This window comes from Macrobrachium nipponense, chromosome 22 (genome assembly GCF_015104395.2).
Source record: "Macrobrachium nipponense isolate FS-2020 chromosome 22, ASM1510439v2, whole genome shotgun sequence".
Classification (NCBI taxonomy): Eukaryota; Metazoa; Arthropoda; class Malacostraca; order Decapoda; family Palaemonidae; genus Macrobrachium; species Macrobrachium nipponense.
This window is the reverse complement of record NC_087213.1, coordinates 7609875-7636157: the sequence shown is the minus strand read 5'-3', so window position 1 is coordinate 7636157 and position 26283 is coordinate 7609875. Positions and strand designations below refer to the sequence as shown.

Sequence of the window (26283 nt, the reverse complement as noted above, 5' to 3'; positions counted from 1 at the left end):
TATCAGCACCCGCCAAGAATGGAACCCCCGCCGATAACCAGGAGCTGCCTGTGTAATGACCATTGAACCATAATATTTTGTTAATTTCTTTGCATCATTGAAAAATGATAGTCTTTACTGTTCATGAAGCAGTCAAAATAGTAGAATAAAAACAGTTGTCAATCACATAATGTAATTGCTATGTTGATTTGAGCACCAAGTCTAACCTTTCCAAACTTAAATTGTCCGTTACATATATCCATAGTAGTGGCAGTTCTAATACTGTAGTAGATTTGATGAAGTAGGTGACATTTTGAAAAAAAACATCTTCACAGTTTTTCAGCTAAGTTAATCATGGTTTCCTATCAAAATGTGTTAGCTGTTGTACAATATACAGGATAAGTCTTTTTGTACTGTTAGTGTTAGTAATAAAGATCTATTAATCGTATGTAACTTGTATGGTGTTTTTCAGATTCGTTGTGTTCGTCGTCAGATTTGCAGGTTATTAAGTTGAAGCATCCTAGAACTGGCACCCCAGCAGTTTATGTTTTAGATCATAATCAAATGAAAGTTTTTGAAATGATATCCTTTGATGAGGGCCATAGGTAAGCCATTTTATTACATGTGATTCATTTTGTAGTTTAATATACGTAGTCCCCAGTTATCAGCAGGGTTTCCATTGCAACTGCCTGACGATAAGTGAAAATTGCTGGTAACCAAAAATCTGCGATTTTAGGTGCTTATCAACGCCGATAACCAGAAATTGGTGCTTTTTGGCATTAGACAAGCTCAATAAAACTGGATCATCGATAACTGGGGACTGCCTTACAGTATGTATACAAGAAAACAAGATCTGCTGTGTGTATGGATTTCTGATGCCCCATTATTACATTAGTTTTGAAGATCTGTACAATATTTAGAATGACAATACAGTAGTGCTTCAGGTTACGAAATTAATCTGTTCCAAAACGGCCTTCGTAACCTGATTTTTTCATATCCAGAACGACATTTTACATGTAAATTGTCTAATTTGTTCCAAGCCCTACAAAAACACTACTGTAAATTTTATAATAAAGCTAAATTGAACAATATACAATGAAATACAACAATTTGGAATATTCAGTACCTAACCTAACCGTTACTGTACCTGTAAATAAAGTGTATTAGTGTACAGGGTACAAGAAATACTGTATGTACTGTCGGCCAAAAAACTCATGGCAGAGTTTCATAATTTTTCGTTCACCTGCCTGACGCACGATTCATGCCTTATTTATCAATTTTTCTTTTCAAAGATGGAAGAAATCATATGCAATGACGTTAAAAACAGTCACTGATATCTTTAGAACATTATGTTTTGTTATTGTGTAAAACTATTTTCCAATTAGCAAAATTAACGTGAACGAAACGAAGTGATAAAAAACGTCATATCAAAACCATAGATATGCATTACCAAATAGATAGGAGACACCTATCACTAGTAGTATCGCATAAACTTAGTCGTTAAATTATCATTTCAATATTAAGTTGAAGGTAGTTGAACTATTCCATTTGTTAAATTTTATAGAAAACATTGGAATCTCACAAGATACTATCAAATTTAAAAACAAAAAGTAAAAAAACGATATCCTAACAGTGTGAACCAGGCGACCTCACTCTATTGCTTTTGATGTTATGTCATTTATCTGTCTAAGAAACATCCCTCAATGAATCAGTGCACTGCATTCGGTGCAAGTTCCTGTTGGAGAGATATCAAGAAAGCTTAATAAACCGGAGAGAATCATACATAGATGAATCAAATTGTTTAAAGAACAGCAAAATATAGAACATGGGCCTAGAGGTGGAACACCTCAAAGCACCACAAGAGAGCAAGTCAATACAGTAGTGTAAATGTTGCTGAGCAACATTCATTTGTGAATTTTGAATTCTAGTGCATCGTCACGACATTGCTGAACCAGGAATCATGACTAGCTCTACGCTTATGACTGGTGTCTGATGAATACTTTAGATGGAGAGAAAGAGATTTTTAAATCACACTTGAAATCTTTGATAGGTGTCTAATGAATAAGTCTAATTGAATAAGCAAACTTATCTTTGAATGGATGAGGATTCAGTTAGGCTTACTCTTTTTGTTTTGTTTTTTATCGGTGGCCAGTGAATACCACGGATAGGGAGGGAAACAGTTTCAATGATGCATGCATTTTTTTTCTTCAAAACCTAAAGAATACATTTTATTGGGAGATACTTTATTAACATTGGCCTAATCACTCCTATACGCCCCCTCCGCTCTCTACACTTTAGGCGACTCGATCTGACTTCTCGCTACGAACTCCGTCGCGTGAAAGCATCAGTAATGATAACGGTTATTTTAAAATTCCCTGCACCGACAACGGACGCCTTAAAATGCATGTTTATAAAATATTTTCTGTTCAAAGAAACTTTATCTTTCATTCCCCAAAATATGTGCATACACTCTTGTTACACCCTGTAGCCGTCAAAGAGCCACCCTTGATTAAAGCAGTATGTTTTTCTTGAAAAAAAAAAAAACATATGAGAACGTCACCTTTCATATTTCTTATCCTTTCAGCTACTTATAATATGCTTATGGTAGTAGGTCTAGGTATACATGTGAAACTAATTTGAATTAATTTCTGTTTAGAAGAAAGATCAACCTAAGAAAGCTTTAATGAAAGTAAGCCTTTCTAAATGTATTCGTCAGTTTTGACTCCCACAGCTTTTCAACGTGTCCAAATGAAACAGGATGATATGCAAGGAATTCGATAGAAAATAAGACTGAATTATATACGTTTGATTTTTTTATGATTGTTTTTTGACTGAATAGCTAGGTCTGAGTTAATTATGTTAAGCAATTATGAAAAGGATAAGAAGAAAGGCGGACATGGCTAATAAAACAAGAATAACGGGAATAATCAAATAAAGCGAATTATATATATATAATATATATATATATAATATATCCTATATCTATATATTATACTTAGTATATATTATTAATAACATATCTAATATATGTATTATATATATATATTATATAATAATATATATAATAATATATATATAATATTGTCGATTTAAATATTCATTTATATCACGTCTCCGAAGTAGACCTAGGCTAATCATGGGTGAAAATCAGAAGTCCAATTTAGGCCCACTAAATGTGTCATGCAAATTATTTTATTGATCAAAGGACAAAATTAGTTTAATTAAACATCGTTTTCAAAGAATGTTAACGCCTTGATGTAGTGTTAATCGGCTGCAGGAGACGAAATGACAACACCCCAGTGCAGTACGATACGTTGAGTCAAGACTCGAGCGGCACCAAAGTCATTCTTCAAAATGCTTGGTATGCTGTCACGAAGCTAGAGTTGAGAATAAAATTAGAAATCGTGGAACCATCGGTACATATTTTCCTTACTTTGCAAAGTAATTATCTTTAATATGTTGAATAAGTCTACTCTATTCTAATGTAATTAATTTCAAGTATAGCACCTTTGAAAGGAAATGTTTTTTATTGTAAAGTAAATAATCTGGCACCTGCATATGGCAATATTTCTATAACGAACAATGAATTAAGAAACTACGCCAATTTTTTGTTGGCCGTCTGTACATGTACTTATGTATGTAGTAAAATTTGGAACCTTACCTTTCGAGTGAGGCAATGTCCGAAAGTGGCGACAGAGGAGGAGGACAAACGGCAGAAAACATGAACACTTAACTTTACGAAACACGTTAAAAAATGGCAGAAAACATTAACACTAAACTTTACGAAACACATTAACAAATACTTCTTGATTATCTCCATCTTCGTCTCCATAGAAAGCATCCTCTTCTTTCCATGAACTTCAGCAACATTCTTGGGACTCATGGCTAATAACGTAAGTAATTAAGTTCACACTCAATACGATAAAGTAACTTAGTACAACGAAAGCAAAATCACGAACACGAATTTGTGTTAACGAACGAAATCTACGTAAATAAGGAATGAAATCTACGTGAACGAATGATTTCCACGTGTGTACGATAACACTGCCGAAATGAAATGGTTGAGGAACTCCCTTACGTAGATGCTTGATGGGATAGATGCTGAACCAATAGGAGAGCAGGATCTTACAACAGTAACTAGCATCAGGATCCAATGGGAGAGCGGGAGGATAATGGCGAGTTTACTGAGTTGGCGGTGCGCTAGTTTTAAAATTGTTCTCAGCGGCCCGGGCTAATCTCGGACTTTACAGTACACCCTTTCACAACCTGAATTATTTTCGTACACAGAAGAAAAAAAAATCTTCGTCTTTGCCTTCTTAACCTTGGTTTTTCGTACATAGGGACTTTCGTATGTAGGGGTATGACTGTATATTGAAATGTAATTGCTTTTACAGAGGATACAAACTGTTGCCTTCTGTGCGGAGGATCTTCTGCACAAATGTGTGAACTGGCCATAAAGTAAAAAAAAAGGGTATACCAAAGTGGAGGTATGGGATGAGTCAGGGAACATCCCCCACTCTATGAATGACTGGCTCATTACTTACTCTCTTATTTTTACTTTTGTTTTTGGTTTGTCTTAATTGACTGTTGCCTATTTTTTCAATGGAGACAAAACAAGAGCAGTTGTTCCGACACGGGATACAAACCTTTCGGTCCTTTTACAATAGGAAGGTAACTAGCAGCAGCTGGATGGTCGTAAGCTTTTGAACAAGGGAGTTCGGTAGTTAACTGCTTGTCCGACAGTGCGCGCGCCGAGCGACTGAGAGGCGAAGAACCACTTTTGCTTTCGGCCTGCTGGTGTGTGGACGTGCTTTTCATCGCTCTCTGCCCGCTTCTTCGTCGTTTGCTTTTGGATTTGTATTATCTCTTACTGTTTGTGTGTGTGTAAAAGTGAACTGTAAGTACCCTTTTCATTTTTTCATATACATTTATTGTGAGTGACAAGTGATGGATCAAGGATCGAAGGAATCTCCGTGCCCTTCCATTACCCGGCGACTGTGCCCCGGGGTGGAGGGACGTAAATGTGGAATTTTTAGGAGCTTCCCTGAAATCGATCCCCATGTGCTCAGTGTCGAGGGCGGGAGTGCTCTCACGCCGAGCCATGTGTTGTTTGTGTTAATTGGTCGGAGGTGCAGTGGGGCTTGTACGAGGGCAGGAAGAAGCAAATGCCTGCCAAGGAGTCGTCGGAAAGCTCTCCCGCGACTCCCTTTGTAACAGACACTTTGTCTTCTTTCTTGCCCCCTCCTCAGCTCCCGCGTATGGCACCTTCCCCTTTGGGGGGGGGGGCATATCCAGGTCCTTCTCTTCGCCCGATCCGTCGAGCGTAGAGGAGGGCGCTCGGTACCCCAACAAACAGCTGTATTAGGGGTCTTCCATTCGTTCGGGGTGGGGTTCACCCCCCCCCCGCACGAGGGGAACCCCTCCTACTTACCCGACTCTTGCTTCCACAGTTGCTTCTGCCGTGAAGGATGACCTTGGTCAGGTGTGGGCGTCTTTGTGACTGCAGGGCGTGCCGAGTGTCCAGGGGCTGCTTCATCATCTGGCGGGGTCTGGTGCGGTCACCCATGGAACGGTGACCACAACTACTACCACCCTTTCTACTCCAGGGTAAGCCGCCCCTCCTCACCTGGTTTACTCGCCTCACGTGGTGTCAGTCTCACCTACAGCCGCTGTGCAGGGGCCGATTGCCGTACCGAGGGGGGCCGTGCCGCCGCCGCCCGGGTTTGCCGTGCCGCCGCGACCAGACTTCCGCTGCCCCAAGAGCTCGCCCCTGGACCTGCCACCTGTACCCAGGATGTCGCTGGCGGTTGCTCCGCCTCCTGTGTTACCTGTGCCATCTGTCGTACCTGCCGACGCTGTGCTGGCTGTTCCTGCCGTTCCTGCCGCTCCTGCTCTTCCTGCTGTTCCCGATGTGTCCATGCCTGCTGACGTCATCCCTGTTCGCGGTGTTGCTGCCCCAGACGTTTGTCTGTCCGGACAGGTGCGTCTGGGCCCTGTTGCTTCGGCAACAGCAGCCCCGGCTCCGCCCTGGATGGTTGACCTCACATCTGTCCTGAGGAAGCTGACGAAGAAGAAGAGGAAGAGGAGGAAGGTATCGTCGTCGTCTTCATCGTCTTCTTCGTCGTCTGCAGCCGCCTCTTCCCCTTCAACTTCCAAGGCTACCCAGCCGCAGAAGAAGAAGGCTGCCTCCTCCCCTCCTAAGAAGGCTCCTTCGGGAACTTCTCAGGGCCCGTCCCACTCCAGTGGGACGGGGGGTCCTTCCGCTGGTCCTGCTCCTTCGGGAGCGGGGCCCGTCTCTCCTTCCGCAAGGAAGAAGAAGATGGGGACCAGAGGGGTATCGTCTAACACCGGTACTTCCTTGCCTGGTGCTAGGGGTTCTGCCGCTACACCAGGTTCCGTCTCGGCCTCTCGTTCGCTAGAGGTACCGAGTGTATGGTCACCTACCAGTGGCCGTGCAGCCAAGAACCAGACGCCAGAGCTCGCTCGGCGCCAGGTTCACGGCACGTAGCGGAAGGCTGGTGAGAGCCGTCGCCAGACTGTCCACGGGCTGAGGCTGGGAAGAGGTCCTCCCGATCGCTGGCGCCAGTGGTTTGACGTGCCGTGAGGACATGCACCGGTCTCACCGCGACAGTGGTCTCTGCAGGTCTCCTGACCGCTGCTCCCATGGAACCGGTCGGTTAGGGCGACCAGCAGCAGTTCCTCTGACGCTCGAGATCGGGGCCGCTGTTCTCGGTCCAGCCGTTCTCCCCGGGGGATTGGCACGACCAGGCCTGCAGCTCGATCCCTACCACGGGTTGGAGATCGCTTGCAGCCCTCCAAGCACACTGGTTCTGCCAGTGAGCGAGGGGGGAGCGTCAGGTCTGCCTCTCCCGTGCCTTCAACTTCCTCGGGTTACACCGGGAAGGGCGAGACACCGAGGAGTGATTGTGAGGGGCGCGCCCCGCACGATCCTGTCACGACGCCATATGTGCCAGGCACGGTCTTAGGGACGCAGTCCTTACCCGAGTATCCAGGGCGGCTGGGCCAGAGGCGGCACTTGGACTAAGGAACGGACATGTACGGAGTTCCTCTCTCTTCCCAGGAGAGATGGTGGACGCTGCGGTGGAAAGGCGGCGCATTGATGACAGTGACCGCCTGGTACACCAGGCAGTTTCGAAGGCTTCTGGGCAGCCTCGAACTGCAGCCAAGCCTAAGAGTTTGGCTAGCGCTTCCTCGGCTGCTAAGACGGTTGCCCTGTCGAAGCCCCGAGGAAAGACTCTAGCTTCTACTTCTGCAAGAGAAGGTCGTCATCAGCCCTCCTCCCAGTCCTCCTTCTCACAAGGGGGGGCAGGGAAGAAGTTGAAGAAAGGTGGGAAACGCTAGGGACGGCATTCCCCCTCACCTGCTGCTGGAAGTGGGGGGTTGCCTAGCGAGCCATTTGGCAACATGGCAGCGCTACGGTGCCGAGAACTGGATAGTAGACGTCCTTCGGGAGGGATATCTAGTGGACCCCCCATATTCGCGTTCTCCAGATTCGCGGACTCACACATTCGCGGATTTCTCTGGGGAACGTTTCCCTGCATTATTCGCGGAAAATTCGCGCATTCGCGATATTTTTCTATGATAAATATCCACAAATTCCTGGTTTTTTTTTATGAATTTCATCATAAAATGCACTTTTTGTGATAAAAATATTAAAAAACCAAGTATGAAAATTTTTAGTGGGTTTTTCTTGAGTTTTAACTAACAAAATAGGCTGTTTTTAGCATTTTCATAGGGGTTCCAAACATTCGCGGATTCTAACTATTCACGGGGGGGTCTGGTACGCATCCCCCGCGAATATGGGGGGACCACTGTACTACTCTTCGACTCTCGGCCACCCCTCACCTACAACCTGGTCCATCTGCAAACATACGTCCCGGGATCATCAAAGGACGTAGCTCTACGAAAGGAGATCAAGACCATGCTGAACAAACGAGCTGTAGAGATCGTCACGGATCAGTCACCAGGCTTCTACAGCCGCCTTTTCCTGGTGGAGAAGTCTACGGGGGGCTGGCGCCCGGTGATAGATCTCTCTCCTTTGAACCGATTTGTTCTCCAGACTCGGTTCAAGATGGAGATGGCACGTTCCGTGCTGGACTCCATCAGGGAGAACAATTTCATGCTTTCAGTGGATTTGAAGGATGCGTATTTCCAGATACCCATCCATCAATCCTCCAGAAAGTACCTTCGCTTCATCCTCAACCGGACGGTGTACCAATTCAGGGCACTTTGCTTCGGTCTCTCAACCACCCCACAGGTGTTCACTCTGGTGTCTGCTTGGGCCCACTTATCCGGGATACTTCTTATGAGGTATCTCGACGATTGGTTAGTCCTGGCGAGCTCCTGCTCGCAGTTGCTGCAGGACAGGGATCAAAACTACTGGAGTTCTGCCGCGATCTGGGGATCGTGGTGAACTTCGAGAAGTCCGATCTCGAACCCAAGCAGAGGATGAAACACCTGGGTATGCTAATCGACACAGTAGCAGGGCGAGTCCTCCCCGCAGACTCGCGGATCAGCAGATTCAGGGAGGCAGCCGACCAGTTCCTGTCTTGGCAGGAACAGGCAGCTCAGCAATGGCAAGTCGGGATCGGCCACCTGTTTTCACTCAAGAAGTTAGTCCCTCCTGGGCATCTTCACCAGCGGTCTCTCCAGTGGAGACTAAAGGAGAGTTGGTCACAGGCAAGGGATCCACCATACTTCCCCGTGTCCCTCACGCAGGAGGTAAGGCAGGACCTAGCCTGGTGGCTGGACGACAGGAACCTCTTAAGAGGAGCGCCTCTATGCACTCCCCCCCCCCCTAGATGCTGCTATTCTCAACGCATCAAATGAGGGATGGGGCGCACACCTGGAGGAGTTGCTGACTGCAGGAGTGTGGGACCATCACGACAAGCACCTTCACATCAATATCCTGGAACTCAAGGCAGCGTTCCTCGCTCTCCAAGAGTTCCAGGACCGCTTGATGGGACACTCGGTGGTGTTGATGTGCGACAACACCACGGTAGTGGCTTACGTCAACAAACAGGGGGGCCTAGTGTCTCTCCCGTTGCACCAGAGGACACGGCAGGTGCACGAGTGGGCCGCGGCTCATTCGATAGAGCTGTCAGCCCGCTACATTCCAGGCAAGAGGAATGTAGTAGCAGACATGCTCAGCCGTCGGGATCAGGTGATAGGGACCGAATGGTCTCTACACCAGGAAGTGGCGGGAAGGCTCTTCGACCTGTGGGGGCGTCCAGTCGTGGATCTGTTCGCCACCCGGCACAACAGAAAACTCCAGGTTTTCTTTTCAGCCATGCCGGACCCATGGGCAGCTGCAGAGGACGCTCTTCAACACCCGTGGGACAACCTCTTCGCCTACGCCTTTCCCCCGTTCAGCCTGATTCGCAAGGTGATCAGCCGAGCGCTGGCCACCCTGAATCTCAGGATGATCCTGGTGGCTCGAAAAATGGCCCCAGGCCATTTGAGCGCCTCAGAACCAGCGAGTCGTATATGCCACTTTTTAAAAAATGAGTAAATTGGCCTCAAAGTTTATCATTCATTACTCTGCTTCTAAGAAAGATATCGATTTAAACTTAGTTTCATATGAAAGCTATACTCTTTATAAGTTTTTTGTGAAAATTTGAAAAAATTGTTGGGTGCGCTTGCGCGCTAGCATTCAAAATGTCTGCCAAACTCCCATTTTTTTTTAATATTTGAGTCATAACAAGCACTTAAAACCATAATTGAGTGTGTTAAACGATAATAAAGTGTTATCATATTGTTGTAATAATGATAATGATATTAATAAGAGTAATAGTAATAATACTGGTAATAATAATGATAATAATACTATTAATAATAATATTGATAAGTAATAATAGTGTGCTGAAAAGACGATACATTTTTGTGATAAGAAACCGAGTATTGCTAATGATAATAATAGTAATAATAATAACAATGGGAATAATAATAATAATAATAATAATAATAATGATAATAATAGTAATAATAATAATGATGATAGTACAATATATTAGTACTAATAATGACACTGATGATGATAACCTTTCATCATCATAATACATCGATACTTATAATCAATCACAAGAAAATACTATAATAGAATAGTAATACTATTGTCATAATAATAATGATAATAATGATAATAATAATGATAGAAATAATATTATGATGGTTGTAATAATGATGTCGACGATGATAACCTTGAATCACCATGATGTTTAACCATCAATAATACACAATAATAATATTATCATAATTTTTTTTTACTACTTCTACTACTACTAGGGCCCCCATCCTTTAATAGAAGCTGCAATGTGAAGGGGACTTAACTCGATCAGATTGCAGTCTGTTAGCTCCAAACATCGCTACCAGCTGTGACCCTCAATCCACTAACTACTACTAAACTACTACTAACTACTATACTAGCACTATTTTACTAGTCTAATAATGAAAAAAAATTTATAATCTGTACTCATCATAAAAATTACTGTACCACCGCTAAATAAAGAGTAATTTAGACAAAATAACAGCACAACACAACGGATAATCGTAATCTCCCGCTATGATCACTGAAGTGAGATGTAAACATTGGCGGGAGATTGTAAGCTGCGCGGTGATTGGTCGATGCTTACACGCGCCTTATGGGGAAAAACGCTCATTGGTCTAGAATTCGCTACCCGCGAAGTGACGCGCGCTCTCATTGGCTTAATCAGCGCTAGTGATATGCGTCGATCTGGTCCTCATGAAGCGTCCGAGCGGCTGCCAGCACCGCTCGAAGTCATGTTCTTTCCTGTAGCTAAAATCGATAATTCCGACTGTCCCAGTAGGAATTTCGACCGTATGTAAATGGTGGAATGGCCTAGAAATGCCTCAAATACTCAGAGAAAAGGTTGCCAAATCTACCAGTATGCATAACTCCAAATCCGTGGAAGTGGCATATCCGACTTTCTGGTTCTGGGGCCCTCATTTGGTATTCGGACCTGCTGGCTCTGCTTGCAGAAGCACCGAGAGAGATTCCTCATTGGCACAACCTTCTCGCCCAGCCACACGTAGAACGGTACCACCGAGTAGTCCAGTCTCTACATCTTCACGGCTGGCTGTTATCCACCATCTCTTGCGAACGAGAGGCTTTTCTCGTAGCTCAGCAACAGAGATGGCTGGAAACGTCAGACAGTCCTCTGCAGCTGTGTACCAGGGGAAGTAGGCTGTCTTCTGTGGTTGGTGTCATAGATGGGGTCTATCTCCTCTCAGAGCCACTCTTCAGCAGGTAGCGGATTTCCTCGTTTTTCTTCGCCGAGAAAAGCTCCTATCGGTCCCCACAGTCAAAGGATATAGAGCTGCCCTGGCACTTGTCCTAAAGCTGAGGGGATTGGACATCTCGAATTCATTCAAGATCTTGCTTATGAGGAGCTTCGAAAGGTCTTGCCCACCCAGGGAACTCAGGCCCCCTGAGTGGGACGTGACTTTCGTCCTTAGGAGTTTGACTTGAAGTCCCTTCGAGCCACTCTGAGAGTCGTCAGATAGGGATCTGACCCTCAAGACCCTCTTCTTGCTGACCCTGGCATCGGCGAAGAGAGTAGGGGAACTTCATGGTCTGTCCTTCGATGTGAAACATTCCAGGGGATGGGGATCTGTGTTGCTCAATTTCGTCCCGAACTTTGTTGCGAAGACTCGGAAACCGTCGATCCCTGACGACAGGTTCGAGTCTTTCACAATCCCTTCCCTATTGGACTTCACCAACAATGATTCGGATGAGATGCTGCTTTATCCTGTGAGGGCGCTGCGACGCTATTTGAAGAGAACTCGACACCTCAGGCCTGAGTGTCGACACCTCTTCGTTAGCACTGGGGTGACCAAGAAAGAAGTATCCAAGAACATGCTTTCTTTCTGGCTGCGTGAGGTGATCAGGAGGGCGTACGAGACTGATGGTAGTGACGACATCCGTACGCTTCGTCTGAGAGCCCACGAAGTCAGGAGCATTGGTCCTTCCCTTGCGTTCCGCAAGAACTTCTCCATGGCGCAGGTCCTGAAGGCAGGGGTCTGGGCCAACCAGACCACCTTCACCTCCTTCTACCTTCGGGATATTGCCCATAGGTCCTTGGATACTTTTTCCTTGGGACCCGTGGTGGCTGCTCAACACGTTGTATAGCTAACCCAGACCCTCGTAGGTTGAAACAGCATCGAGTCCTGGTGTGACTAAGAATGGATGAGTGAATGAGAGTGTGACTGGCTCCTCTTCCCATCTTTTTCTCCCCCTCTACCTGTGGGCAGAGGGACACGGTCGTCACCCTGCTAGATAAGGACGAGATGCAGGTGAGCTACTCGACAGACCCCCATCCTATCCCTTTCACTAGGGATAGGAGTGAATATCCACCACTTCCCCCAACAAGGGGGGGGGGGAAGTGGAAGCCAACAAGAGACAAACCCATAACTTTATGTTGCAAACAGGAACAAGTTCTTGCTTGCTGGTATTAAGAGATACACTTGCCTCTCTCTTATTACTTGGTCCAGAGGTCTGACTATTGATCCTGCGGTGCACATTCCGATCAATCGGACAGAGGCGTGGATCCCTCCCTCGCTCTTACGACCAGGGAGGCAATCCAAGGTTGGGCGAACACCAGTCTGTTCACTAAAGACTCAGATTCCTCCCACCAAGAAGTGAGTCTTCCTATTGTAAAAGGACCGAAAGGTTTGTATCCCATGTCGGAACAAATGACAATTTGTCCAAAATTGCATTTTTCCTAACTATACAAACCTTATGTCCTTTTACACATAGTCCCACCTCATGCTACCCCTCACTCTGCATTTTTTGCTTGGGCCTAAAGCAAAAGTGATTCTTCGCCTCCCAGTCGCGTGTTGTGCGCACTGTCGGACAAGCAGTTAACTACCAAACTCCCTTGTTCAAAAGCTTCCTATTGTAAAAGGACCTCAGGTTTGTATAGTTAGAAAAAATGCAATTTTGGACAAATTGTCATTTCTGTTGTGGGGGGGGGGGGGGGGGGGGGGGGGGGGGGGGGGGGACTGATGTACTGTGTGGTCACTTCATGCCTCCTATCTTGGTAGAACCACTTGAGCACTTTCATTTTAATATGGGAAAATGTTTATTGTCCATTCCCTTTGTGAGGAATATGCTAATTAGTCTTCTTGTCGATGGGGTAAGTTTGGAACATGTAGGAAGAAAGACAAAAGACATTTGCTAGTTTCCTCACCACTGATGGATAATTCTCCAGCTCCAGAGAGAAGCACACATAACTGGGAAGCTGATAATTCTGGGTGGGAGATCTGTTCCATTCATGATTCATAGACAGTACCTCCCATTGAAGGAGTGTCTCCCTGTAAAAGACAAAGGCTTAAATTCTCATGGGAGGAATTGTAATTTTTAGGACAGTTTGTAATTTACCAAGATATACAAAGTGCCTCAGTCGCATGGTCGGTATGATCTTGGCCTGCCACTTTGGTGGCTGCGAGTTCAATTCATGGGCATTTCATTGAGGTGTGAGAGATGTGTATTTCTGGTGATAGAAGTTCACTCTCGACGTGGTTCGGAAGTCACGTAAAGCTGTTGGTCGCATTGCTGAATAACCACTGGTTCCATGCAATGTAAAAACACCCTACAAGCGAGCAAACCAAGATATACAAACCTGAAGCCTTTTATCATAATCCCACCTCTAATCATTATGTCCTTGTTGCTGAAGGAGTAAGTGTTTTTATTGGGGGAAGGTGTAGGTCCCCCATCTCTCACTCGCTGCTACTTAACTACTTGTTACCACGATCAGACTAGGTTTGCATATTGAAAAATAAAAACTCATTCTATTATTTTATGAATTTTCAGGCTGCAAAATTTTTATCCCTTTTAATATTTTCTTTGTGGGCAGGGCCTGGCATGTGAGGGGCACTAAATTGCTATATCATGGCATTTTCATAAAAGAATTGAATTGTAATATGTTGTGGCTGTTTTGGGACTTTGGTATACGAATAAAATAGTAAGCCTTGCTGTAAAAGTCCACTACAGCCCACACACATAAGGATATGGAATAAGAATGAAGCGTTTTACTTACCTTGAGTTAGAAAACTGTTTACTTAGCCAAGGTCGCCATGGAAAATCAGCCAATAGATCTAAATTAAGTTTATTTACACAAAATTGAACAGCCTGAGTAAATTATTCTATCATTTACAGTAACATAAGGGAATGGCCAAATTCACAATCTATGCAAGGCTGGTTTCTAGCTTGTTGATGATATCTTCCAAGGTAATGGGATGCTTAGCAAGGATGCAGGAATGCACGGAGCCGGCAGTCGAAAATCTGGAAATGAATTCCAGGTTACACAACATAAAACAAAGACTTCTTGCACAACATTTGTGACATGCCCTATGGAGGGAATTTATCCTTAATCACACACAATGCTGATAATATGGGGAGAGATCGAGTGCTTAAGTTGAATAGCTTTATGAAGATCTTCGTTGATCTTGGATTAGTCACAAAAGAAGCACGTGACACTCTTGGCTGGACAAAAGGATGTTCGTTAGAGAAGTGAGAAAATTTGATTTGAAAACGTGGGAGTTTGTTGGACTCGGAGGAAAAGAACTGGCTATACGAATGTGACTCAGATGTACCTGGATGCCTTATGGAGTGTAGCTTAATATGAGAAGATGGCGTCGGCTTTTGTCTGAGTTTTGGGGGCGCACCAGCCAGCTCCTTTGTGTAGACCTATATGGAAGGCTAGGATGGACGTCTGTCCATGATAAGTGGCTGAGCAGGACTGAGGATGAATCAGGGCACGGATGATTTGCGTTACGGGTAATTCCCCCCCCCCCCCCCCCCCCCCTTGGCAGGTCATTCTGGAAACAGACATACGGCCAGTAAAATAGGTCTTAAGATTAGGCCTAGGGAGAGCCTACCTAAGCAGGAGGGTATTAATTCGTTAAGCACTAGTGCTTAACGAATTAATACCCTCCTGCACTAGCTACGAATGGACCGGAAATTCCTATCTCCCTTGTCTGGCCTGGTCTATGCTGATTTCCCTAAATCCTTCCCAAACTCAGCCAATGGTGGGGGTGAAATGGCTGCTGCTTCTAGCTTAAATAAAAATATGAATTTCTGGCAAGGCGAGGTGAGCTAAAAACATAAAAATAAGTTGAGATTATAATTGTAGTTGCATTGCCAGAGGTTGTGTAGGCATTGTTGTCAGTCTTCATGATGCAATGTTATTCTCCAATGTTATTTTTTTAGATGTACTTTATCAGTATTTTTTAGATTATACGTAACCTTTTATCAGCCACTTGTGGTATGATGGAAGAAACTGATACAAGATTGGTCACAAGAAATGTTTTGCACTTAATAGCTTTTCATAAAAGTTCATAACTTTGCAACTTAGTGCATTGCTTCATGCTGCTCTGTAATTTAAAATTAGACCTCCTATATAAAAACTAATTTAGTTGAAGTGTTACTCTGTACAGGTATTGTGAAATTTATTTTATTACTTTTCACTTCAGATCATGGTTTATTGGCTCAAAAGTGATGTCTGATGGCAGGCTATATCTGGTTTCTCCCATTGATGTTACATACCTAACTCTTCCTTATTTAATCACGGTATGTAAGACTTAAAATATTTTGGTTTTATCATTCATTTATAACTTTGTATGGGAAAGACTGTTTTTTGCAAATGGAACTTACATATTTGATATGTATGGGAAAGACTTTTTTTTTGCAAATTAAACTTACATATTTGATATGCTATTAATTTTTGTTGCAAAATGTCTCATGGGACATTAAAATTCTAAGGTGAGTCATTTATGTAGCTTAACGTTATAGTATTTTTGGTTTCAGACTTATCACCTATTTGTAATCTTTTGTCTGGGGCAAATTTTGTAACCATAAACTATGCTTGCCTAGCACAATTGTTACTTAGGTAAGAATATTGCTTTATCTATTGAATTACAGGCAGTTCCCTGTTATTGGTCAATGGACTTGGGTATGTAATGGCGATCCGGTTTTATGATGCCTGTCTAGCACCATAAAATCAGCTATTTATGGCACCATAAGGTGCTGGTAATAGAGGCACCATTAACTGGTTATTGGCATCATAAATTGCTGAGTTTCAGTTAATGGCGGTTTTCGCTTATCGGCATCCCTCTGTGAATGGAACCGGCAGGCATTCCTCTGAGAATGGAACCCCTGCCGGTAACTGGGGACTGCTTGTATTTGTAATTTGCAGATTTGAGGTTATTGGTTGTCTCTTCTTCATTTCAAGGTTGTCCAACATCATTGATTTCAGCCTGAAAGAAGCATTAAAGTTTTCATCTTTGAGGTATTTTCATTTCAAATGCTACTATGTTGTATACTCTGTTTTTTTCCATCTGTCCATCTGCCTGTGGTGTTTGCACATGGTAACACTGCGTCCCGGGCTTTAAATAATATCCTATTTTGAATATTAACGGTGTAATTCACATACAGTTAATTATTAAAACACTTTTCAGTTGCAAATGTACACCCAGATATCCTTTTATTTACCTAAAACTTAGGCAAGGTGTAACTATTCAAAGCCCGGGACGCAGTGTTACCATGCGCTACCACCACAGGCGGATGGACAGATGGAAAAAAACAGAGTATAGTTTTTTACAGTTTTGTGCAGTTGAAATTAATGCATTATCTAACCTTTATCCCCTGTTCCAGGCTGAAAAAAATGTCCCAATTGATCATCTGTTAGAAGATACAGACTACCCAGATATTAAGCATCTGGCATCTTTAGCAAAAACTAAAGATTTTTCACATGTTGCAGATCAGAAAGGTAATTTATAGAGTAACTGATGATATAAACAGAATTGATGTAAGTGAGATCTTTCTGTCTTTCTGAAGCACTTGAAGACAAAGTTTCATGGAGTCTCTGTATAGGTACTTATGATGGGAACTGATCTTTAATTTATGTGTATTGTAAAGTCTTGTGGGTACAAAACCTCTGCTTACAAAATTTCAACTCTTCTACTTTAGGCATCAGAAAATTTTTATTTGTATTTGAATTTAGATCATATATACTGAGTTTTAAACTTGCCAATTTAGTTAAAAACTGCTTGATTTACAGAGTAACATGTTATGTTAGTATTGTATAAATCTACATAAAATGTTCAACATTTTGGATCTATTTTAATAAATTAAATAAATACATTTTTTGAGGCCATCCTTCCCACCTAAGGGGCTCCTCTCGACTAAAGATAAAACCAGTACCGTATGTACTCTTGCAGTGTTTGACACCACCTCCCCCCCTCCTTTCAAGATTTTGGCAAGTATTGTCAAGGCCAGGCTAAGCTTATGTAGGTTTAGGCAATTTTTTGAATCGCTGCAATACGTTTTGCTAGTCTTAGGCCTAGTTAGCCTAAAGAATTTTTTTGTTGCAAAGTTAAGTTAGTGTAGGATTATAAATTTGTAAGTATATAAAATACATAAAAAAAAATTAGTACACTATATGCTAACCAAATCATCATATTACCATTTTTCAGAGCTACTAAAAGCTCTACCCCAACACTGAAACTGACCATTTTGTAATATAGTGGAATGCTGGACTTGTAAGATTGTTATATTCACAGAAACAAGTTGTTGATCAAATTAATCAAAAGCTAGAGAGGGATTACTTAACCCTTAAACGCCGACTGGACGTATTTTACGTCGACATTTTTTGTCTCTCGGGTGCCGACTGGACGTATTTTACGTCGACATACAAAAGTTTTTTTAAAAATTCGCGGAAAAATACTTTTAGGCCTACTAGCCGAAAACTCTTGAATCACGCGCCTTGGGGGATGCTGGGAGTTCACGGATCAAGGTGTTGTTTTGTTTACAATCGTTACGCAGGGCGCAAGCCTTTGCGGGCGCGAATTTCTTCTTGCCGCACTAAAAAGTATCTGTGACACATCTCTGAAATTATTTCGTCACTTTGACATAATTTTTGTACCATTTTAAATTAGCCGTTACATAGAGTATTATATATGAAAATGTGCGCATTTTTATGTAAAATACAACAAAAAAATACTCATGATTGTAGCTTTTATCAGTTTTTTGAATATATTTTTCATATAATAACGATAAGTGCCAAAATTTCAACTCCTTCGGTCAACTTTGACTCTACCGAAATGGTCGAAAAACGCAATTGTAAGCTAAAACTCTTATATTTTAGTAATATTCAATCATTTATCTTAATTTTGCAACTAATTGGAAGTCTCTAGCACAATATTTCGATTTATGGTGAATTTATGAAAAAACTTTTTCCTTACGTCCGCGCGGTAACTCTTCCGAAAATAATCATACATGCGATTGTGGTAATGTTTGCACCATTTTAAATTAGCCGTTACATAAAGTTTTATATATGAAAATGTGCGCAATTTCATGCACAATACAACTATAAAAACAACCCATGGTTGCAGCTTTTATCAATTTGGAAATATTTTCATATAAAAAAATGATAAGTGACAAATTTTCAACCTTCGGTCAATTTTGACTCTACCGAAATGGTCGAAAACGCAATTGTAAGCTAAAACGCCTATATTCTAGTAATATTCAAGCATTTACCTTCATTTTGCAACAAATTGGAAGTCTCTAGCACAATATTTCGATTTATGGTGAATTTATGAAAAAAATAACATTTTCTTTACGTCCGCGCGGTAACTCTTCCGAAAAAATCATACGTGCGATTGTGGTAATGTTTGCACCATTTTAAATTAGCCGTTACATAACGTTTTATATATGAAAATGTGCGCAATTTCATGTATAATACAACAATAAATGGTTGAAGGTTGTAGCTATTCTCATTTTCGAAATATTTGCATATAAATCACGATAAATAGAAAAAAAACCACGTTCGGTCAAATTTGACTCTACCGAAATGGTCGAAAAAACGCAATTGTAAGATAAAATCTTACAGTCTAGTAATATTCAGTCATTTATCTTCATCGTGAAACATATTCGAAGTCTCTAGCACAATATTTAAATTTATGGTGAATTTTTAAAAAAAACTTTCCTTCCCTCCGCGCGCGGATTCTCCACCACAAATCTCCGAAATGCGTAAGTCCCATTCTCGGAATATTGCTCTCCGTTTCATATTAGCATTTCATAGAGTTTTATATATGAAAATGTGCGCAATTTCATGTAGAATAAAACGAAAAATATTTGAAAGTTGTAGCTTTTCTTATTTCCGAAATAATTGCATATAAATAAATATATATATAAAAAATTCGACATTCGGTCAACTTTAGCTCGTCAGATATGGTCGAAAACTGCATTTGTAAGCTAATATTCTTACAGTATAGTAATATTCAATCATTTGTCTTCATTCTGAAACATATTGGAAGTCTCTAGGACAATATTTAGATTTATGGTGAATTTTTGAAAAAAATATGTGTTTACGTAAGCGCGTTACGAATTCATGCATTATTTTGTGATAATATTTTCTCTGTGTTGCTTTTATCGTTTCACAATGTGTTATATATCAAAATGATCGCAATTTAGTGCACATTACAACGAAAAAAAAAGTAACTTGTTACCTTCAACCGTTTTGCGCACAGCGCGATTTGAATACAATTATATATGAAATTTCGTTTTTGCGCTATCATATATCGCATTATTTATATATGATAATGATAATTTTTTTCATTTCTGATGGTTGCATACTAAACTTCAAGCAATGACAAAAAAAGGAGCAAAAAATGAACTCTTAATCTTGAAAACTAAGCGCGCTGTGATTTTTTGAAAAAAATATTTTTTCCGCTTACGCGCTCACTCTCAAACCCCTCCGGCATACGGGAGTCATTTTTTTATTTACCGCTCCGGCGTTTAAGGGATAATAGAGTTGAACTTCATATGAAATTGCTGTCATTTTTAGTACCCTAATGTTGAATTACCCAGCTCACGCATGATTTAAATTTTGGGTTTCATAAAAGCACTCTCAATCTGGAAGCCTGATTTTACTCCTCCTGGGCTGTAGAGCCTCAGTTAGTGCTTATATAATTATTTTGGGATGATTCATCCATTACCATTCTCAGGGATATGCTTTTATATTTCAGGATCTCCAGATTTGGGAGTCTGGCGTTACAATGAGGAATTAACATTGAACTGGCTTAGCAATAAAGTGGAAAAGCTGTCTGTGTTACTACAAGATAAAAAGATTCCAACCTCAGCGGCCCAGAGTTTTACTTTTGTTCGTACAGCCAGTCTGGAACATACTCAAGGTTAGTAAGTAAACTGTATTCTATTAACAGAACTAAGTACTGTATATCCTTGGGACATCATTCTGTTCTTTCTTTCTGGCTTTCTTTCCTTGCTTTCTTACTGGTCCTTCCTTTTGTAATAAGTACTGTCAACTACAATCATGTTCTGTCATCCTGAAAATTTTTCCTTGCATTTTCATTTTTTCTTAATGCCATGACTTATTTTTAAGTGTAGTAGGATAATGCTGTGAATGCATCACATGCAGTGCACTTGTAGGCATTAATTAAGGTTCTTTGCGGTGTCCTTTTGGCCTTAGCTGCAACCTCTTTCATTCTTTTTGGTTTACCTTTGTTCATATTACAGTATCTGTCTTCCATGTTACTTTCCACCCCTTCCTAGCAATTGTTTCTAAGTGTAACTGTGAGGTTTTCCTCCTGTTACACCTTTTAAACCCTTTTACTATCAATTTTCTTATGTAACTTATCAAGTAATTACACTGCTATATTTTCCGCTCACACAGCAGCTGAAATTTTAAAAATCGCATTACCGCTTCTGTTTTTGTGTAGGTAATTCTGCCTACTATAGGAGAACAATGGGAGTAATAAAGCAAAAGACTTCACTTCTTTTCTGCCAGCCTTCAATGTAATGTCATAAGTTTGCAGCACCTCATGTTGATTTATTTAATTGGTGTTTTGGGTCTATCCTTCCAGGATTCGGTAAAGTATTCAGGTATCAGTGTAACCTTCAAGCTTGTCAGCTTAGCTTAGATAGTTTTATACCTGTTTTTGTGATTTATCATGTTGGACTCAAGTTCCTCCAGCATTAGGTATTGTTGGGAGGGTTGTAAGACCTGGTTGACAAAAACCATTTACGATTCTCATACTGTTTGTTCAAATGTTAGGGGACAGGTATGTTCAAAAGAGGTAACATGTGATGAGTGTAAAGATTGGAACAATAGGCAATGGAAGGTGTTAAAACTTGATAGGGATAGGAAGAGGAATGCAGTCTCTATAGCCAAAAGTAGGGCTTGTAGCCTAGAACCTACATCTAGACCTAATGTTGTAGATTATCTTGCCATTCCTCCTTCCCCTGCCCCAGCCTTGTCTCCCATCCTTAGTCCCCCTAACACTATACCCTCTACTCCCGTGCTTTGCTCCCATGCTTCCAACCCCGATCCCATTGCTAGTCTTTAGTGCAGATTCGACCAATGTTCGATTTGGTGGTGAATGGAATGGCTGAATTTGGGGCGTCCTTGAAGATCCTTATGGACAACGAAAAATGTTGTCATGCCAGTGCAAGTGGAGGAGGTGGCTGCCTGTCCTGCCGGTTCTCCTAGACGAAAGTCCCTGTCACACTCCCCTGAACCTGGGAGAAAACATACCGGAGGTCCAAGGGAGGCTGGTGGGTTTGCCCACAGGTAGTCACCCCTTCAGTTGAACCTGTCATGCATGCCCAGGCATCGACAGATGCCATTGGTAAGGTGTCTATGTTAGTGCACATCAGTTGTCTCCAGACTCAGAGAATTCCAGTCCTTGCAAGAGGTGCTATTGCCATTTCCAGCCGAGTCTTGTCCTTTAAAGAGACACAGATAACACGGACAGCTCTTTGCCTCTTCCTTGTAGGAGATTTAAAGATCTTCCTCACAGTCCTCAACCATCCGGCAGTTCTGAGTATTTCGCCCAAGTGTTTTTTTTAAGAGCGCCAGTATTTGACACCCAAGTGCCCCTTAATCAAGAAACGCCCTTTGTCTTTGTCGAGGCGCCCAACATCATCTCCCAAGTGCCCATCTCCAGCTCTTGAATGCATAGTGCTAGTTTATGAGCGCCAAATGCCTTGACTCCCTCTTTGCCAGCTTCTCTGTGGTAGGAGATCCATCATGGGCACAAATCAAGCAACAGTTGGCTGACATTCTGGGTTTGCTCCATAAAGCTCTGGTTATGACCAAACCTCTTAAGGACTTATCTTTGTCCCCAGTTTCTTCAATGAGGATTTAGTGCAACACCCTACTCCTTCAGCTTTTATGTATCTCTGCTGAGATATTTCCTGGTGGCTTTTCTGTCGCACTTTCAGCCAGCGGCACCAGTTTTGCCTGCCTTGACTTTAATCATGAGGAATCAAACTGATGTCTGCACTTGCCTTCCCAAGATTGTTCTTTCCTTCTCTTTGAGGAAAGCACTTACAGAGGTCAGGGATTGGCTGCTGTCCAAGAGAGACCAGGGTAAGGCCATCTTTGTTTTCCCACTTTTTGGGGTTGATAGCCAGGAGATACCTGTCGTACGCATTAGAAGCTCCATCCTTGGCAGGTCTGCCTCCTCCCAGGGAGACTTCTTGGGACTTATTGCCTCAGCATGCCATTCAGCTTTTTCAGCAGCAATCTGATGTTTGCTTCCATACAGAACTGGATCACCTCGTTAAGCTTATCTTTAAAGTCTTTTAAAGTATTCAGTTTTCTCGGCTGGATAGTCAGGGCCCTCACTAAGAAAATCGAGGACTGCACTGATTTAGCAAGAGACCTCACTTGGCATACTGTTGTGCACAGACCAAGCCATTAGTTATGACTCCCTAGAGCATGTGGGTCTTTTCTCTGTTGGGATTCTGAAGAAGAGAATTGTGGTGCTCCTTCACTACTGAAGGAGTAACTTCTATCCAGAAGTCTGCCTTACCAAAATCTCCTTTGGATTACCTGTATCTTTTTCTACAGCCCACATTCAAGGAAATAGCCACGTACCTCCAGAAAAGTCGACGCAGAACCTGTTGGCTCGGTTTTCTAAGCACTAAAGAGCCATCTTCTTTTGGACCCAAGTCAGTCTCCCCACTTGAACAACAGCCCTTTCGTTGGAGTAGGCAGAGCTTTCCTCCCAAGCCTCACTCCAAGGTACGATTCTGTACCAGGTCAACCCAAAGGATGCCTACCAGGCCTTCGTCTAAGAAATGATACGACAGCCCTTTGTGCACCAGTAGGAGCCAGACTTCTTTTCTGGGAGTGGTTAAGTGTCAGAGGAGCAGAGCCTTAGACTGTCAAGGTCCTGAAGGAGGGCTACTCAACACCATTCAAGGAGTATCCCTCATTAGTGTCCATGCCAATCACATTGACGGCTTACTCAAAAGGCTCCGAGAGGTATGCAGCTTGTTTGGGAACTTCTAAGGGCCCGTCTCACTCCAGTGTGACCCGGGGGGGGCGTCTTCCGTGGGACCCGTCTCTCCTTCAGCAAGGAAGAAGAAGACGGGGACCAAATGGGTACCGGCTAACACCGGTACCACCTCACCTGGTGCTAGGGGCTCTGCCGCTATATCAGGTTCTGTCTCGTCCTCTCGTTCGCGAGAGGTACCGGGTGTACGGTTGCCTGCGGGTGACCGTGCAGCCAAGGCTCAGGCTTCCTAGTTTGCTCGGCACCAGGACTGAGGCACGGAATGGAAGACTGGTGAGAGCTGCTCAGGTGACTCCCGCCAGACCAGCAATCGCTCTCGTGGTGATCCGCTGGTACCCAGGGTTGACACGACGGTCCCAGACCGGCGGCGGGCTGAGGCAAGGAAGAGGTCCCCTCGGTCGCCGGGACTGGCCACGACGCGCCTAGAGGACAGGCCCCGCTCCCACCGCGACTGCAGACTCTGCCGGTCCCCTGACCACCGCTCCCACCGGGACCGGACGGGTAGGGGGACCAGTGTCATCCCTCCTCAGGAAGAGAGCCATAGAGTAGGTAGAAGATTGCTCAATGAAAGGTTTTTACAGTCGTCTTTTTGTGGTCCCCAAGTCATCAGGGGGTTAGAGAACTGTCCTTGATATAGGTGCTTTGAACTTCATCGTCCAAGAAATGAAGTTCAAAATGGAAACGAACCAATTGGTACTATCATCCATTCAACAGGGTGATTGAATAATCACTCTTGATATGCAAGATGCTTATTTCTATGCCCCTGTTCATCTGGACTCAAGGAAGTATCTCAAGTTTGTCTTCGAGGACAGTCTTTCAATTTCGGGCATACAGTAGCCAAACCAGTTTGTGACATGCACTGCTTGGCGTCATCGCATAGATGTAAACAATGGCGCAACCCGTACAATCTAATGGGAAACCCTGCACTCTTTAAAACATGTTTTCTCGGATGTCCTTCAAGACTGTCAAATGATTTATGCACCATTTACTATGTACAATATGTACTTTATGGAGAAATAAAAATTTAACTTAACTGGTATATTTCTTCTACAGTTTTGCCATAAACTTTTGTAGATATGGCCACTACATTATGGTTATTTTCTAAACAGTCTTTAAGAATTTGTAAATTATCTTTGCAGCATTTACCAAGGACAATGTGTTCTATATTTAGAAATAAACATTTTAATTCTGTCTGCTGTAGTTTGTGTACACTTGAGTAATATAGTTGATCAATTTCTTTCTTTCCACCTGTTTTACTCTAGAGACAGAACTAATTATTATCGTTCTTTATTCATGGGTTAAACTGACAGTAAAATTTGACAACAGTGTGGTAAATAATTGTCATCTCCAATGCTGTCATCCCATATAAGCTTCATCCATAGGCATAATGTATATTAGTATTAATAATAGCATAGGTTCAATAGCCTGATACCTAACAGCCAATATTCACTAGTCTACCGTTTTGAGCCCAGGATTTTAGGACAATTAGGAAATAATCCTGGGATTTCCTGGGAAATGCAATTATTTTTTTAGATATATTTTCATCGTTAACCATTCAAAGTAAATGTTTTATGCGGAATGAAAGATAAAATCTTTATAATAGGGATAATAAAACCAACAGCATTAATTTTTACCAGTATTTGATGGCAAGAATGTCAAGGAATATAATTTTCAATGAGTTACATTGGCAAATTTGATGTCACCTTGCAAAATACAAACAACTGATTTTGAATTTTTGGTTGGCATGTATTTCTTGAAATATTAAATAATTTTGCCCAACAACTAATAATAATTAATGATATCATACAGAAAATACTCGAGTCTCCATTTGTGACACTAATTAACATCTATTTTGAAAACTGCATAAGTGTAATCCAGATGTTATGAAAATTATATACAGTGGTACCTTGACCTACGAATTTAATTCGTTCCGTGGTTGAGCTCGTAGCTCAATTTGCTCGCACATCAAATCAATTTTCTCCACTGAAAATAATTAAAATGCCCTTAATCCGTTCCAACCTCAAAATGCCACCCCATATTTGTGTTTCATGTTATTAAGTAAGGAAAATACATTTCTAAATAACAAATACAGTATTGAATAAAAACATAATAGAAAGAGTATGCAAAGATATAATAAAGTTTTATACAGTGTACAGGTAGTGTTCAAGTCACGATAATTCGTTTTACAATAATCCGATTTTACAAGAGAGAGACAGACCAAATTACAATAGCCTAGTTATATCCCATCTTCTAGTTGGTAAGTTCAAAAAGAGCAAAAGAGAATGATAAAAGTATTGTTGTAACGTTATACTTGTTGCGTAAATGTGTAAAGCCATGAACAACTGAATGGGAAACATTTTTTTTTTTTGCTAAGTACAGTTGAATTGGATAACAACATCCGTTTGGTTTGTATTTCAACCATCATACAATAGTAAACAATTACCATAGTTATGTTATAAATGACGTTATGTAGAATAGGGCTGGGATATTTTTATGTACAGTGGAACCTTGACATACGAAAGTCCCAACTTACGAAAAATTCAAGTTACGAAAGCAAATACAAAGATTTTTTGCCTCTGCATACGAAAATAATTCAGATTACAAAAGGGTGTTACTATAAAGTCCCGAGATTCGCCTGGATCGCCAAGAACAATTTTAAAACTTGCGCGCCGCCAATTGAGTAGACTCACCACCATCCTCCCGCTCTCCCATTGGTTTCTGATGCTAGTCACCGCCGTAAGATCCTGCTCTCCTATTGGTCAGCATCTCTCCCATTGTGCTCTACGTAAAGGTGTTCTTCGGCCACTCGGTAGCAGCATCATTATCGTAAGCATGCCGAATTCATTCGTTCGTTCGTATACAATTTCGTTTGTTAACGTAAATTCGTGTTAGTGAGGTCGCTTTTACTTTATCGTTGTGTGAGAACTTTAGTACATAACTTAA

At 42.1% G+C, this 26283-nt stretch overlaps 1 protein-coding gene across 1 annotated transcript in view; it reads left to right on the top strand.

Moving 5' to 3' along the window:
• The first annotated feature begins 427 nt into the window (after window positions 1–427).
• LOC135198473 (ribonuclease H2 subunit B-like) overlaps window positions 428–26283 on the top strand; it is a 75234-nt gene continuing 49378 nt past the window's right edge. Inside the window, exons 1-4 of the mRNA XM_064226045.1 lie at window positions 428–584; window positions 15493–15589; window positions 16673–16787; window positions 20047–20211. Of these exons, the coding sequence (XP_064082115.1) occupies window positions 544–584; window positions 15493–15589; window positions 16673–16787; window positions 20047–20211 (418 nt within the window). The 5' untranslated portion in view covers window positions 428–543. The remainder of the gene's footprint in view (window positions 585–15492; window positions 15590–16672; window positions 16788–20046; window positions 20212–26283) is intronic.